The sequence below is a fragment of the Rhopilema esculentum genome, chromosome 16 (genome assembly GCF_057945365.1).
Source record: "Rhopilema esculentum isolate cy_ngs chromosome 16, ASM5794536v1, whole genome shotgun sequence".
NCBI lineage: Eukaryota > Metazoa > Cnidaria > Scyphozoa > Rhizostomeae > Rhizostomatidae > Rhopilema > Rhopilema esculentum.
The window spans coordinates 12,549,899-12,565,582 of NC_142830.1; the positions used below are offsets into that span (position 1 = coordinate 12,549,899).

The following is a 15,684-nucleotide window of genomic DNA, read 5'->3' on the forward strand; positions in this document are numbered from 1 at the left end:
TGTTGTTGTTGTGCGATTAACCTTTGCCTTGCGCGGTTGTTGAAAATGGCCGCCGGTGGCAATGGGGACGGATCGGAAAAAAGGCAGCCCGACAAAATAGAGATCACTCCTGGATGTCAGGTTTGGTGCAAAACAAGATTTGAAGAGATACAAGGAACAGTTACTGCCTACGATCATGAAAACAAAGTGATTTTTATTAGTATCCTTTTCAAAATATTTTGTGTCGCGAGAAAGCCGTTGGAATGGCTTCCTTAATTTCTTTGTCGCTTTGTAAATCAGTTGATTTGTCAGAAAATGTTTATTCGACTTAAAGTAAATTGATTTAATGTAAGATAGAGATGTAAATCATGATTACTAGCATGAACAGTGATGGCACTGATTGTTGTTTTGGAGGGTCTAGGCTAGACCGTCTAGCATTGTTTTTATAGTTCCAGAACATTTTTACACGAGCAAGTTTATTCATCTGATGGCGAATGCTTGGTTTAAACATATTTATGACTTGCCTTGTTAATTTCTTTTGGTGTACGTTCGCAATAAAAACGCACCAGTTAAATATTTCAATTCCGGCTTGAAACAAGAAATAATCTGGCAAGTATCAGCGAAATAGAATTGATGGAGAGCTTTAAAACACTGTCAGAAAAGTTTCGATTGACCTAGTTTTAAACACACTCTAATGAAATGAAATTGATCCATTATCACTTAGTGTCCTAGAAATACTGGAGGTGTCCATCTTTCTTCCAACACTATTAAGAGACTGGCTTTTCTTACAAGTTTTTCAATTCTTATACCCAAAATCAACACACTAAATAACCATCCTACAGACTTTTTGTTTGATGCAAGCTCTTGGTGTTAATTCTTACAAAAAGGACTTATCTAAATCACAAGATGCTACATACTGCCATACACTGTGACTTAAAAAAAGGGGGGGGGGGTTGTAACTTCTTCATTTAGAATTGCATTTGTTATTTTAATATTTTTCTCCTAGTCAGTATCAGTTTTTAGAATTTTCTATGGCAACTTCTAGAATGTGATCAGCCTTGACTTAATATTAAGAATCATCTTCATCAGAAAAACGTACAAAGCCAAATATTTTTGATGTCAGTATTGTCAATTTAAATCATCTTTCAAAGACCAACTTCAAGGTGCTTTCGTTGCCAAAAGAAAATTTACCAAGATTATATGACATTGACTATGGAAAAATTAACAGGCGTCTCATGGAAGCCAATTCAGAAAAAGTGCAGAAGGCTGAAAAAATTGGTATCAATGTATCTAGTGAAGCTCAAGCCTTGTTTGATTCAATTTCAAAACTGTAAGTACATTGAAATGAAATAAGTACCTCATAAAAGTTATGATTTTACAAAAGCATGAATATCCTCTATCACCTTAATGGAAAAATAGTATCTTTCCACATCTAAAATGTAAATGCACTTTTATCTGTGGTGCTAGCATCGCAATTACAGGAAATTTTACAGACGATAATTAAAATGAGATTTTGTATCATGCATGTTTAGCTGAACTATAAATTGGCCTTTTGGCATCCCATTAGAAATATCAGGATGGTATAACAAATGAATTCATAATTTTTGGGTTGCTAAAAGCAGGTTTTACTGGGAAAAAAGTTGCAGATGTGAAGTAGTTAACATAAATAACTTGAGCCTTTCAGCCAAAAGATTTTGAACATGACATGCAGGCCTTGCCCGGAAAGGCGCTCGATCGAGCGCGCGCGCCTAGAGCGCACCCAAAAAAAGCCTTGGAGAGCGATTTATAGAGCCCCTCAAAACGTGAAAACAATTTTAACGCGGAGCAAAAGAAATTTTTGGAATTTATTAAATCAACTTGATCAAGCATAAACAATCTTCCCAACAGACCGCAATATTATGATTTGCGTAAGATTACCCCTTGAGAAAAAATTCAGCAAATTCAACGTTGGGTTTTCGATAGCATTTTTAATCTGAAAACCCTCTAATAACTATCAAGGATACAGACCATCAAGTGTAAGCGTATTCTCCGGCAGATTTATTTGATTTTCGAGCAAGCGTTAATCTTCTATTGAAGTATATATTATTTTCTGTTTTTCTTAATAACTTAAAATCGCCTGTGCAAATCAGCGATCACGTTTCCGTCCAAATTATCGCATTGCTTTTCATTTTTCATTTGCTTTTGCGAGTAGTAGATGTTCTAGCGTTTCTTATAGAATGGATAACATGAAAAAAGGAAACAAAGTTAAATGTTCGATTTAAAGCCATGCGTATTGATGAAGCAATATGTGAAGCTAAACATAACAGTAGTGATACTGACACTGTTAAAAGCTCATCGAATGATGGCAACTTACATATCTAGAAAAATCTGAACAATTTTGCGACTTTGTTTTATTATATTTCTATATTTATATTAACATAGTGTTTGTTGCATATTTTGTTATTTCATATTATGGTGCTTTGTGGTATCACCGTTGAATTTCAAATTTAACATTCTTTCGAAGCTTTCGATTTGAATCTCTCGATCTCCTAAAGCTCTCGAAGGATGCTCTCAAGGACATTTACTTAGAGGTGCGAAATAGAGCGCCTAGAGTTTCTAAGGGGCTCTTTTTATGGAGCACCTTCATTTTACTTAGAGCAAGGCCTGGACATGAAATAGTAACTGTTCATCAGCTGCTAAGCCAACCAGAGAATCAGTTTACATTTTAGAATGCTCAGCCAAGCCATTGTGATCTTGTGTAATTGAACAGGAAGCCTGTGTAAAGGGGATTTCTGTAAGTAAGAAAACAAAACCAAAGCTTGTTTAGCAAGAAAAATGAGCAAGAAAAGCAAAAGAGGACTTTTACTTGCAGTCAAAATATTTTTTTTTTCAAATTCTAACATTTTCGGTTAAGAGAAATGGATTGTTTTCCCCTATTTTGGCATGAATTTATCTTTCATCTGAAGTCCTGACTCTTGACAATGTTATTTCTTTTTTCTTTGTTTTTAAAAGAGATTATTTTACTTTCAGCTTCCCTGAATGCAAATGGGAGGGGGATAACATTGTTGTCATGGAAGAAGTGAGAATATCACCACCCTATAAACCAGAGAATTGCTTTGGTCAAAAGAGAGACTCTCTTGAAAGATTACAAAAATTGGTAAGTTAGTTTCCATTTAAGTTTCATATAGTCGCAGGGTAGATATTTTACATTACAACTTATCAAAATTTCATGAAAATGAGCAGTCATAGATATGGATTACAGGCTCTCATAGCAATTGTACCCCAAGCTAAAACAGCCTTCAATTTACTTGGTAAAAACCCGATGAAACAAAACATGGCTCATCATTTTTGTATAAGACAATTTGTGATTGGCCCAAAATCCCAAAAATTGTTAATGATTTAAGATCATTGCAGTGTTTTTCTTATTTGTTTTGTTTAGGAAAGCTCTTATTAAATTAACCTTTCCATTGCCTTTTTTGAAAAATAATGATAATTTGATGTATACAAAATCATTGTTTTAGGTGAAAAAGTTTCACAGTGAGTGGCAAAAAGATAGCAAGCATTGAACATTCTAAAAGCACCAATTGGTTGATGTCTTCTTCTACAAAAAACACTCACAAACTTAAAAAGACCTCATGTTTTGCACAAGCAAACATGGATGTATAAAATGTTTTCATTTGTAACATTAGATGTTTTAAAAATTCAGGATCTTCTTATTACATCCTATGTACAAAGAAAAATGGATAAAAATTTGAAAAATAAACATTTTATTATTGACATAACTTGTCGTTTTCTTTTTTCATCTCTTGTTTTGTCTGCTGCTGAGGAATTGATCCTAACTGTTTCAGAATGACTTTATTGGCAATTGAGTGTGTAATTTTAAGAGTCCTCGAAATTAGAGAAGCGTGACAAATTATAACAACTGATCAATATTAGCAAGGAGACATCCTTTGTAATGAAATGAAAACCCAATGAAATAAAATTTTATTCTTTTTCTTGATAAACCAATGCAGGGCACTACATACTGCCTTTAAGTCTCACCACATCATCAAGATGTATGTGCATAGAGTCAACATCGTGTAGATGTAATCATTTAATCCAAGTACTCACGAACTGCAATTAAATAAATAATAAAATATCATCTCTGTCTACTCTCTTGGGTGAAACATCCCTGTGTATTCTCTTCAACATACAGAGGGTCACCACCAAAATGTCAAGTTCTTAAAGACTCATTGCTAACAATGGGCCTTTGCGAGCGTGGCGACGGTCCAAACAATGGCAGTAAACTCCTACGGATTAACCAAAATTGATTTCAGACAGTATAAAATGCATTTTGGGATGCTTGTGTAGCACAATGGCTCATTGTTAGCAATGAGTCTTTAAGAATACTTCAGTTATAATTGAATTTTTGAGTTGACAGTATTGGTTTAATCTCTCAGGGTTGTAACGTTTTTAAAAATTCACTAAGCAAAATTGGTTATTGAACCAACAGAACAGCGCAGACCTACAATTATGATATACACAATTAAGTAATAGATCATACTTGAAAAAAGCTCCTTACTTTGGCCTCATGAATTTTAATTTAAATTACTGAAGCAAGTAAAATGAAAATGACTTCCAAATAATATTTTAAATTCCAAACTCAGATGTCTTAAGACAAAAATGGATAAAAATGGGAAAGAGAAAGCCAAACTGGAAACTTTCAGAAAATGATCATTCAATTCATGAAGCAAATTTACAGCATATTATATGTTCTTATATATACTCTACTATTGAAAACAACAAGTAAACATTTTCAACATATTTTCAAGCAGAATCTCAAATTACAGGAATACTTTCAAATTTTCTATATACAACTATGGACTATTTTGAAAAAAAACTAGGCACAGGTATAGGAACAAGGGCATGTGCCCCCACTTTTCAGAAACCAAAGAAAAATACCCATTTGCAGATCTTGGAGGTTCCCCTTTTTGGCCTACATGTGCCCGTAATGCTTCATATTTCCATGAGGCTACATATAATCAGGGGGTAGAAAGAGGGCCTGGCCCTTCAATTTTCTAGAGGGTCTTGAACCAAAACGTTTGCAAAACTGAGCTTGAAAATGTGAACATGTCACCTAATAACTATCTTTCACATGAGAGGTGTTTTATCTCTGTACATTATTTTTAATATAGACATTTCTATATGTTGATAAAAAAATGCCCCCCCCCCCCCGAATGTTAAAGTCTTAACCACACTGATGCATATAAGATAGTATTATCTGAAGAGCATGTTTCCACAAGGGAGATCATATGTATGTCACGTTTAGGAACAAAATACAATTTGAAAAGCAGCAGTTTGTAGGATATTGACATCTAATAATAGGTAACCAAATCTTTGGAACTAAAATGTCCTATGCTAATAAGCAAAGGGCAAAGATAATTTTACCAACATGCAGTAAAGGTAATTTAAGAGTAAATCTCTAGAGTCACTACTAACAGTCATCCTGCACATGACTAAAAATGGAAAATCTACTTTTAAATTCTACTAATTTCCTTAAAATTGTCCGAATTCTAATGATGCTAAACCTGGTAAATAAACAATTCGTCACCTGGCATCTGGCATCTTTCAGAGGTGAAACTATACAAATCTAGCAAAAAATGTTGAACAACATAAATACCTGAGGAATCGATGAATTAACAATATCAACAACACCAAGCTGACAAATCATAAAGCTTATGATGCTGGCCATTAAAGAGGGTGTAATTAGGCAAGTTGTGCAGCATGATGTCTCTTTCTTGCACAAAAGAATCAGTCTGTGCAGTAAGCCATTAGTGCAGTGAGACAAGAAATAACATAAAACCATCTGAAAGGGACAACCAAATTAAATTTACGGCTGTCCCTACTTGTGTTTTTTGAAAAATTGTGGATATATTAGGGGGTTGGTGTTTAAACATCAAGACTTGCTTCATTCAAATAAGGCAAATGTTCATGAGCCACATAAAGAAAGTCACAGACAAATGTTTTAAAATTTTATGAATTAGTGACATCTTATGGAAATTTCCATCCATGAATAACAACATTTAAAATAACTTCATGTTCCAACTTTGCAGAGCAGCTAAACCAGTTAAGCACCCAAATAACTAGCTACTCTGCATTTTACTTAAAAAACAACTTTTCTATGTGTTTCTCAGTCTTTTTGACATTCTGGAAAATGCTGCAATTGTAATTCATATTTGATTTATGACCCAGTGGTTAGGCTATGTTGCAGAGAGTAGTTGATCATCATCATCTTCGTCGTCTTCATAAAGATTGTCGTCTAAAATAACTTTCAGCTGGCTGTATCCATAGTCTTCATACTTTGCCATTTTCCTTCTTTGAATGCGATGATAAACAAATCTAGTAACCACAACAGCCAAAACTATGAATATTATTGAAGCAATAACCAAACTTGCTTTGAGTTTTGAAGAGATTCCTGAAGAAGACTTTTTGGCTGGTACTTTTGTTTCCGTAACCTGAAAATCAACACAGAACAACAAATGTCAACAAAACTTCATGTAGCACACAGAAATTTGGCGTTGTGCTGGTAATCGCACGCAGTGCTCTGACCGGTAGGGAAATTCCCCTTCAGTAGGGGAAAACCGAGCTGTGTGGGGAGTAAGGAAAACCTACAGGTAAAATAGGCAGATGTAGGGAATCTTTCTATTATTTGTAGGGGAAATGAGCTATTCCAAGATTTTTGGTTTGGATCGAAATCTCTCTCTCTTTCAAAAGTTGCTATCTTCAAAGCTATTAATGAGCAGCTGTTTTAGTCCAGAAAATGCAATGCGTCAATTGCTATTTGTATAGCAGAAATAAGCTAATTTTCATCTTCTCGCCAGGGTGTCGAGATCTTTAGACATCACATGTGTTATTTTTGGCGGTCTCTTAAAGGGCCCTGGTCAACAACATTTTATATTTTTCAATCCTTTTTATGACCTTGAATATTTGACCTTGAAAACTGGCTTCAGTTTTCCAAGACATCTGTGGTGAACCACAGGGATGGAGAAGTATTAGATCAAGGGACCATTGTCCCAAAAAATACTTTGGATCCCAGAAAAAAATCAAAAAGAAGAATTTATATAAAAAGGCAAAATATATATGATTGAAAACTGCCAAAACAGTAGAATGAAAGAATCTTAAAAATCAAGAAGGAGTAATAAACTAATATGGAATTCATAATTTAAAATAAGAAAACATATATAATCTTGAATTCGTTTGACTTGTTAAGTATTAAAATTAAAACAATGATGTGATAAAGTAAAATTTGCTGCATAGTTGCTGCATGAATGTATTGAATCGGTGGGAAGTTGGGATACTGTAACAATTATAATTTGGTTCTTTTGTAAACGAAATCAGCACATTACAAAGTAGCAGTTGCTTACAGAATGTAATATCTGCTAAAGTCAAAGGAAAGTGTTATTACCTAGAGTAGTTAAATACTCAACAAGCTATACTTATATACCATATTCCCTCTAACGAGTGCCACTCTCTGATAAACCCAGCCCTCTCTTGAACGCCCTACCTTCAGCGCACCATTTGTAAAAAATGCTGCCCTCAAATAAACGCCACCCTCTTTTAAATGCTGCATCTTGGAAAACAGCATTCATTAGAAAACACACCAATGAATAAATTATACAAGTTGTTATGTCATATAAATACTTGCAAATCAGTCAATGTTTCAAAATATCAAATATTCAAATTGTGAAGATAACAGCATGGGTGAGAAAAAAAGAGAGAAATGGCCTAGTTAGCTTCCTGTAAGCATAGTCAATTGAAAAGAACTATGCTAGGAGCAGGGTTGTAGCTCTAGCCCCAACCTTGTTAATGCAAAATTTCTTTCTTTGCTATTGTTTATGCAAAGCGCATTCTTGGAGACACCAAAGAGTCTTGTACAATCAAACCACAGAAAGTTACCCGATTGACAAAGGGAATTTAAAAAGTGATTGCAAAGTTGTTAACCATGTATTCTCAGCCAGTGTAAGAGCAAGCATTCGAAAACGTGTGGGAGCTTTTGCTAGAAAATTATGAAGTAGCTTCTTGAATTATAGTGTACGGAATCCAAAGAATTGCACTTGTGTGCAGTTACATTTCAGCAAGAGCTAAATGTCTTATCACTCTGATGTACATTGATGAACCAAGGTGAGGTCGCATACCTTTTCATCAGCTTGCTTTGACTAACATTTTCTTTGGAAAAATCCTAACTTGTGAGAATTCTTTTGAGGAGTTTTCAGTTGAGTGGCTTTAAAAAACCTCAAAATTTGTTTTATGTTTTGTAGTTAATGTGTTCTGTTCTTTACTCATAGCTCAGTGTAAGCTTGATACATTCTAAATAAATGCATCATTCACTGTTGTTAATTTCTTTCTTGTTTGAAAGCCTGCCCCCTCAATGTAATGCCTAGCTAATATCCACAGCTACTTGCTGTTCCAAAGAAGAAATACTAACAACATGTGACAGGAGTCTATTGTTTGTATAGACTAATGCAAAGTAATAAAAATACAAGACTGTGGAATTTTAAAATTTACAAGCATGCCATACCTTGGTTGTTGTTTCAATCTTTGTTACCTGTGTGGTTTTTATATCCTGTGAACTTGTCTAAAATTCGAACAAGAGGTCTTAAATATAGAGTTTTTAAGTGTGCCATCACAAAAAATCCATTTTTAGATTTTTTGACTTGAGACCACAATACTTAGAAATATACCATGAAATACCTCAAATAGGATCAGTGAAATATGTCAAAAATTGGGTGATAAATGGCCAATAAAGGATCTGAGTTTGCTAAAAGAGACTTTTGGGCTTGATTTAAGGAGTAAAGAACCAGGATCAAATTACAGTGATTGGCAAGGAAAAGCCGGTCTAAGTCAATTTGTAGCTTTTTCAACTGATTCCCGCATTTAGAAATAATTCATTATGCTCTTTCCAGTGATAAGATCAAAATTAAAAAATTCTCAAAATAGATTTTTGTGACATCATCACTTAAGAACTCTATCAGCTAAATTTATTTAAAAAATGGCATGCTGTGCTTCAGTTTCATTGTATTCCTTTCTAGTTACAGCAATAGAGCTGCAGTGATAAAATCCTGAAAATTTATTCTATGAACTTCTGAACTTTTTTGGCCAGATGGAAAAGTGTGATGGAATAGCCTCCCAGATGAAAAAACTGTCAAGGTCTTTGAATCTAGAAAAATAGCTATGTGCTGACACACTCTAATTTTGGCTGTGTCTAAAATAAATGAACAAACATAATTATTCAGAAATGTGTCATTGACTATATCTCAGGCTATTTGTCACAGATCTAACTGAAATTCATTATAAAAGGTATTCTTTGGCTACTCTTTTAAGCACTTTTAGTAGTTTGAGCCCCTGAAACCTATTTAAATAATGTCTCATTCTGAGTTGTTTTTAATTATTTGAGAGATGCAACTTAAAAACTTTTCAATACAAAATAGAAATGCTTAGTCTGTTTTTCACTTACAACGCAAACTAGGTCGGTTTACTGGACTCTCACTAAATACTGTCACTGAATAGATGTTATAAAAAAGAAAACATTTTTGCTTAGTTTACTAGTCAAGCTGGATACACCAGTAGAATGTTGATTATTGGGAAGTAGATTAATGCATCAATTATCAAACCTCTGAAACATTGAATGTTTACCTCCAGAGATGTTTTGGTATTTTGAGTTGTCTTTAAAGTAGAAGGCTGAGTTGTGGATGACACTAAAGTAGTATTAACTTTTCTTTCAATCTACAAAAAATGCAATCTTATATAAAAAATGTCTATCTTGTGATCTACATATGTAAAGAAAATACACACAATTGGAAAGACTGTCACATTTCTGTTAAGAAGGCCTAGGAAGTAAAACTAATAAAAGAATTGATGCATGGCAGCAGTGTTTTTCTTAGTGGGAAGACTCTAGGCAAGATAAGTTTGCAAAATTTGTATTTGTTAAAACTGAATTTTTTGTACCTGCTTGGATATAAGACATTTTTGTGGAACTTTTAATCCAGACATCACCCATGTTGATTGAAGTAGCTCTGTCACATTTCCCGAAGCACTGCAACAAACATAAGAAATGTAAGCTAGACTGCAACAAGCATGTCACATTATGGCAAAAGATATTTAAACTTTATTGCAACTGACAGCAGAAATGCTAGTTTACACAATTTTTTCATTGCAAGCATTTTTTATCTTGAGCTCAAATGATGAACAACAATTGTGCCCCTATAAACTCTTCAGTCTTTGGATCAAAATAAAATTGCTCTTATCAGTTTTTTTAAAGGTATTTTCTTCTTTTAGCTACCAGACAATATAAGAAACATTTGGTAACTAAGAATCGTGAAATGCAATGATATATGCATTTTTTATAAAAGCTCTCTTTTCAGAAAATTTAACTCTCAATAGGCTATAGAAAAAGACACCAGGCTTCTCTTTTTGTTGTTGTTGATCTCTTATTAGATCAGATTATGTCAGCCCCTTTGAAATAAATGACAGAACAGTTTTTGACCCAGAAATAGAGTAGAACTTATGCAAAGCAAAATTAGTATATCTTACTTACTTATAGAGATTTATCAATGACCCAAAGCAACATGCAACTGAAGATGAATTGAAATGATGAAGTAACTAAAAGAAAATACTTCAAGATTATAATAGCAATTAAAATTAAACTGACTATTGATAGCCACATAAATGAAAAAAGCTTTAGAATGAGATAATTCTTAAATTCAAAATAGACTAAACATGCTTCTGTTAATCATTGCCCTTAATGTGGTTCATGATTGGCTATGAAGAAAGTGAAGATAAACTGCACCAGGTGCAACTAATTATTAATGAATAAACTGCTGAAAGGAAAAAAGTTTCAAAATTTTGTAAATTCCCCAAATTTAAAGGAATTTGTATTTTCAAACTTGAATGATAGGTGTACAGATGCCTCCATAAGCATTGCTTCCCCGGTGCCCTAAAAACTACCTTTGGGTATTAGATAGAAACAAATACCAAAAAGGATATCAACACAAACCTTTGTTGAATTATTCCAATCAGCTCTATGAACTAAATAATTCTGAATCAGACCCTTCACACAAGTACCTTTTGAAGAGCATAAAATCTTCAGAAATAATACTTTCTTCATTGTCTCATCCTACAAAAAATTGAACTTATCTTAACACAAAAGCCATTGTCAGACATGTAGCTATTATCTTGAGGTAAAGAAAGATCATCTCAGTAGTCCCTAACATTGTTTGTTCTATGTTTATTCTGATATCATCCAAATAGTTACCTTTATTCAAGTAACGGATGGTATCCTATACTATATTATTTGTTATTTCATGTTCTGTTGCATTTGTGAAAAAAGTTTATGGGTACTTATTTCTGTTACTTCCCTTTTATATTCCTTTCAGCTCTTGTGGTTTTCTAAGCTTTTAATTAATGTTGATAATAAACTATGCAAGAAGATAAAAAAATATAGTGAGATAAACAAAAAATGAATGTTCAATTGAGCAAATTAAACTCCTTTTAAGAAGAGTGATTTGAATATTCTTCACAGAATCTTCCTTGTTTAAAGAGTAGCTTTAAATTGGAGTGGCCAAGAAATGATTCTCAGCAAAGTCAACTGCAGGTTTTCCATTTTCCTGTGTGAAGATGTTTAAATTTTATTAATGGAAGGTTTCTTTCTCTTGAATATGTTGGTTTACTTTGGTTATTTTGCAATACTCCGAGTCTAGCAAAAAACTTATTAGACAGCAATTTGCCTTTGTTTTATTTATTCTGAAAATATCTAAATGTGCCAAGTCATTTGGGGTGGAAACAAACAGTAATACTAGTAGAATCATTCTTTGCTTCTAGAATTCAGTCCAAAAGAATCAAGAAAATTCTCACATAGCAAGTCTTACTAGAAACAGAGATGTGTTTTAAATGAAAGTCTCTGGCATAAACTCATATTCAACTAGTAACTAAGTCAACTAGCTCATCAGTTTCAAAAAATGAGGTCACCTTGAGCTTCATTTGACAAAAACAGTTTTGAAATGTACTAAAGCATTTTCTGTTCTGGGCAATTTTTTTATCTTCACATTTGACAAAAATGGATGATAAAATTGGAATTTTCATGTTAAAATAAGTCTGTGGCAAAAATTTTGTGTTCTTGGGCTGTCAGGCAAAGAATTACCCCATCTTCAAAATTTAGCTTTTCCTTTTTCATTTCACTGGAATTTGTTGCTGTAGTGAAATATTTTCACTACCTACAAATTGCAGTCAAATCTTAAGAAATATCTAAATATTCAAACAGATGTAACTCGCAATCAAACAGTTCAAACGACATAAATATTCCAGTATAAGCTGACTTCAAGACTACCATTTCAAATTGATCAAGTTGATCTGTCTGGAATGGAAAATTTCTTCTTACAAAACAAAGATGAAAAATCATACTGTGAAAAGTGTTAGTTGAAAAGATTTTTGTAAGATGGAATTGTTTGTTGTTTTGGAATTTAAAAATTTAAACTTAAACATATTAACATTTTTTAAAATGTTTGCTTTTTTCGAATTTGGTTAGTCAAAAGTATTTTACTGACTTCAAATCGTTCCTTTTAGTCAATTAAAATGTGCAAAATGAAATACGCATACACATAGCAACACAGCATAGAGTATATATTTCCATTTTTTTTTACTCTGATGAAGCCCTGTATGCCAGGACGAAATATTAGGATACTCTTTAAATTTAATTTATTTTGAAAATTTATTTTGTGACATTGGATTCTCGTCGTCGTATTGCTTTGTTCCTGTATATCTTTCTTTTATATATTTTTTCACGTGGAATATATATGGAATAAAATTTGGAATATTTGGTTACTTACCTTGGGACATGAAACAGCTTTATTTTCAAAAGCATCCCAGTCCATGAATTCACTCTTTTTGCACAATGCATTTTCCACGCAAATGCTGGAATTTAAACTGTCTTTTCTATGACAGTTAGTGAAACTCGGTAAATCTCTAAGATTCCAACTCAACTTTGAAGTACAATTTTCAAACTTTTTTGAAAGTTCGTGGCAACTTTCCACCGTACCAAGTGAACGTTTTGCTCGGATTCCAAGAGTTTCTAGAAATCCAAAGGTTGTCTGAAAAACTAGGCCAAACAATAAGACATAAACTGCTGCTTCCTTCCCAACCATTTTTCCTTTCATTAGCTTCAGACCAATCAAATGATATTAACCTTTATTTTTCATTGCAAATTATTTAATAGCACCGTGTCAATTTATTATTCTTCTTCGTCAAATTATTAAATAAATAGACAATCCACTTTCCATGTTGTGCCAACCTTCTTTCTTCGGTACGATATCGTTTTCAAACAAGCCTCGTTTTAAAAGTGACAACGGAAAAAATGGTTCTTCAGTGATGACGTCACAAAATAATTTTTCGGAATTTTTGTTTCTCTATCCCATAACTTGAAAGAGAATCATGAATTACCTCTAGTCTTTTTAATTGCTTTACCGGTTAAACTGCCACTTTAGGTGCCAATTACAATTTACCGGATTGCTATCGGAGCGCAGTAACTTTCATATCGGATAGGGGTTTGAGTTACACTACGCCACACCAATCCGGTACACAACGCTCTGGTTAGCGGGAAAAAAATCACTACGCTCTGGAGGTGATACGAAAATCACTCGTAACGAAAATAGATACGAAAAACAAAGAGTTTTCTTATTTTTTTGCTTGAAACAATTGTGATTTTTGGGATTTTGTTGCTGTTGTATTTTATCTCTTCCCAAATTTCCTTGAAGTGGCCCTTGGAAGTAAAATATACTTGATCACATCAGTTAGCAACGCAATCTCGCTATCCGTCCAACAAATCTCATCACTTATCTCTCAGTTTTCAGGGTTGTTTTTGTAATTTTTTGCAGCAGTTATTGAAAAAATGCACAATTAAATATTAAATAGAAACTAAATACTTAAATGTTATTGTTATAGTCCAGAGGCTGGAGGGGGGGGGGGGGTATTGTCACCCGAGCGGAGAAATTACCACACCAACTTTTTCTGATGTAGTTTTGGGCGTAAATTATGAATTTGAATGTTGATCAAATGTCTAAGGGGGCGTTTCCGAGAAACAGGGGTCAAACCCTTAAAAATTGGGGAGTAATTGGTCTGTCAGGCACTGATTGCTTATGGTGATTTTAATGGCAGCAAAATTTTCTAACAATTAATGCCTTGCATAACGCTTTCTTTCGTTTTTATAATATCTCTAGCTCAAAGACAATTCTGTGGGTTTTTAGATACTTTGTCAACATCGGTAACGTAAAGAAGCAAATCTACAACTTTTCCTTGAAATGCCATAGTCAGGAATATGTGAGTGCAATCATGTTGTATGAAGTATTTGATTTCATCTGAAAGCGATGTGATCATTTTATTTATCTATAGGTTTTTCATACTTCCAGCTTAGATCCTTATTGGCTTTCTATGCAGTTAATAACGATGAATACGTCGAATCCGATTAAATCGTATAAACTTTATCGCATGAAAAACTTTTTCCCAGCATCATCATATTTGCCAGTGCTAGTTCGACACAAGAAGAGCATTTTCTTTTGCAGCTCTTCCTTAGCTCCTTAGCTTCCTTAGTTGCATCTAGATTTTGCAACTGTCGGCAATAGCGCGAGCTATATCATGCATAATTCTGCTTATTCCTTGTGAAGAAAAATGGAAGCGATTTATTCTAACATTGCACGGCTTACACCCAAGTAATTCAAGAAAAGGTTAAGAACAACCCAGCTGCAAATCTTCGAAAAAACTCAAGAACAACCAGCCCGAACTAAAATTTACTGACTCTTAAAAAAGAATGTAGCTGGAAGTTGGATCTTTTCGCGATACGGTGTAGGCCTAAGAAAGTGTAAAGACAAATGACGTCATAAACTGATTTTCATTGATAGAGAAAATGATGAAGAATAGCATTTTTAGCCCCTTTTTTCTGTCTTTACAGGAAAATAGCATAATGCATTTGGAGACCTTTTAAAACTAGCAGATTCATTGAAAATACATTCAAGCCGCATTTGCCTTGAAAAATGTTTGAAAAATGCAAATTTTGTAGGTTTTTCTTCAGACAAGATGAAATATGAAGAGTTCATAGCTATAATATTATGTTATATTATGTTTTAACTGATATCAAAATCACTACAAGCAATCAGAGCCTGACTGACCAATTACCCCCAATTTTTGGGCTTTATCAAGTTATGTACTTTGGCATGCTGAGAAAACGTAACATAACAACTTAGCTAAAATGCAATCTGTTCTTACATCGAAAAATTCCAGGCGCTCCATTAAAGAAATTTTGAAAATATCTTATATTCCTTGTGGTGTACCAGTAAATTCAAAGTTCGTACCAAACAAGATCGCTCTTATGAGTTCTAGACAGATTCAAGTAGTGATTAAAACAACATCTCTATTACCATGTTTCTACTATAATTATGCATATTGGAACAATTTGTGAACAATAATGCGGCACAAACAGCAGACTAAATGGAACGTTCTTTTAACTTGAATGTTATTAAAAAGCCTCGGACGCAACGAAAAGGATAACCTTTTAGATAGCTCTTTTCTGGGCTTGGTAGCTTTTTCTTGGTGGTCATAATGTGGCTTTCACGGTACCGATATTAATAGTTTTATTCCACAATACACCAGCTAGACGCCTAACTTAGGCCTATAGCAGAAAAGAAGCAATAATAGGCAACAATC

The 15,684-nt window shown here is 33.6% G+C and overlaps 2 protein-coding genes across 2 annotated transcripts; one reads left to right on the forward strand and one right to left on the reverse strand.

Annotated features, from left to right (window-relative positions):
* Positions 1-45: 45 nt before the first annotated feature.
* Positions 46-3,740, forward strand: LOC135682486 (protein LSM12). Its single transcript, XM_065197400.1, has 4 exons — positions 46-199; positions 1,054-1,309; positions 2,989-3,115; positions 3,480-3,740. The coding sequence occupies exons 1-4, from the start codon at positions 46-48 to the stop codon at positions 3,522-3,524; spliced, it is 582 nt and encodes a 193-aa protein (XP_065053472.1). The 3' UTR covers positions 3,525-3,740.
* A 913-nt stretch (positions 3,741-4,653) lies between these two features.
* Positions 4,654-13,310, reverse strand: LOC135682483 (uncharacterized). The gene is made up of 7 exons (XM_065197398.2): positions 12,819-13,310; positions 10,991-11,110; positions 10,532-10,596; positions 9,943-10,030; positions 9,631-9,720; positions 8,516-8,572; positions 4,654-6,452 (listed from the first exon to the last, which is right to left on the reverse strand). The coding sequence occupies exons 1-7, from the start codon at positions 13,143-13,145 to the stop codon at positions 6,198-6,200; spliced, it is 1,002 nt and encodes a 333-aa protein (XP_065053470.1). The 5' UTR covers positions 13,146-13,310; the 3' UTR covers positions 4,654-6,197.
* Positions 13,311-15,684: the final 2,374 nt, after the last annotated feature.

Bases quoted from the DNA above. Each gene is read 5' to 3' on its own strand.
- LOC135682486 (XM_065197400.1), top strand. From the start codon at position 46: ATGGCCGCCGGTGGCAATGGGGACGGATCGGAAAAAAGGCAGCCCGAC. The intron at 200-1,053 runs GTATCCTTTTCA...CTTAATATTAAG, and splicing joins AAACAAAGTGATTTTTATTA to AATCATCTTCATCAGAAAAA. The intron at 1,310-2,988 runs GTAAGTACATTG...TTTTACTTTCAG, and splicing joins TTTGATTCAATTTCAAAACT to CTTCCCTGAATGCAAATGGG.
- LOC135682483 (XM_065197398.2), bottom strand. From the start codon at position 13,145: ATGAAAGGAAAAATGGTTGGGAAGGAAGCAGCAGTTTATGTCTTATTG. The intron at 10,597-10,990 runs GTTTGTGTTGAT...ATTTTCTTTTAG, and splicing joins ATTGGAATAATTCAACAAAG to TTACTTCATCATTTCAATTC. The intron at 9,721-9,942 runs GTACAAAAAATT...CATTTTTTGTAG, and splicing joins AATGTCTTATATCCAAGCAG to ATTGAAAGAAAAGTTAATAC.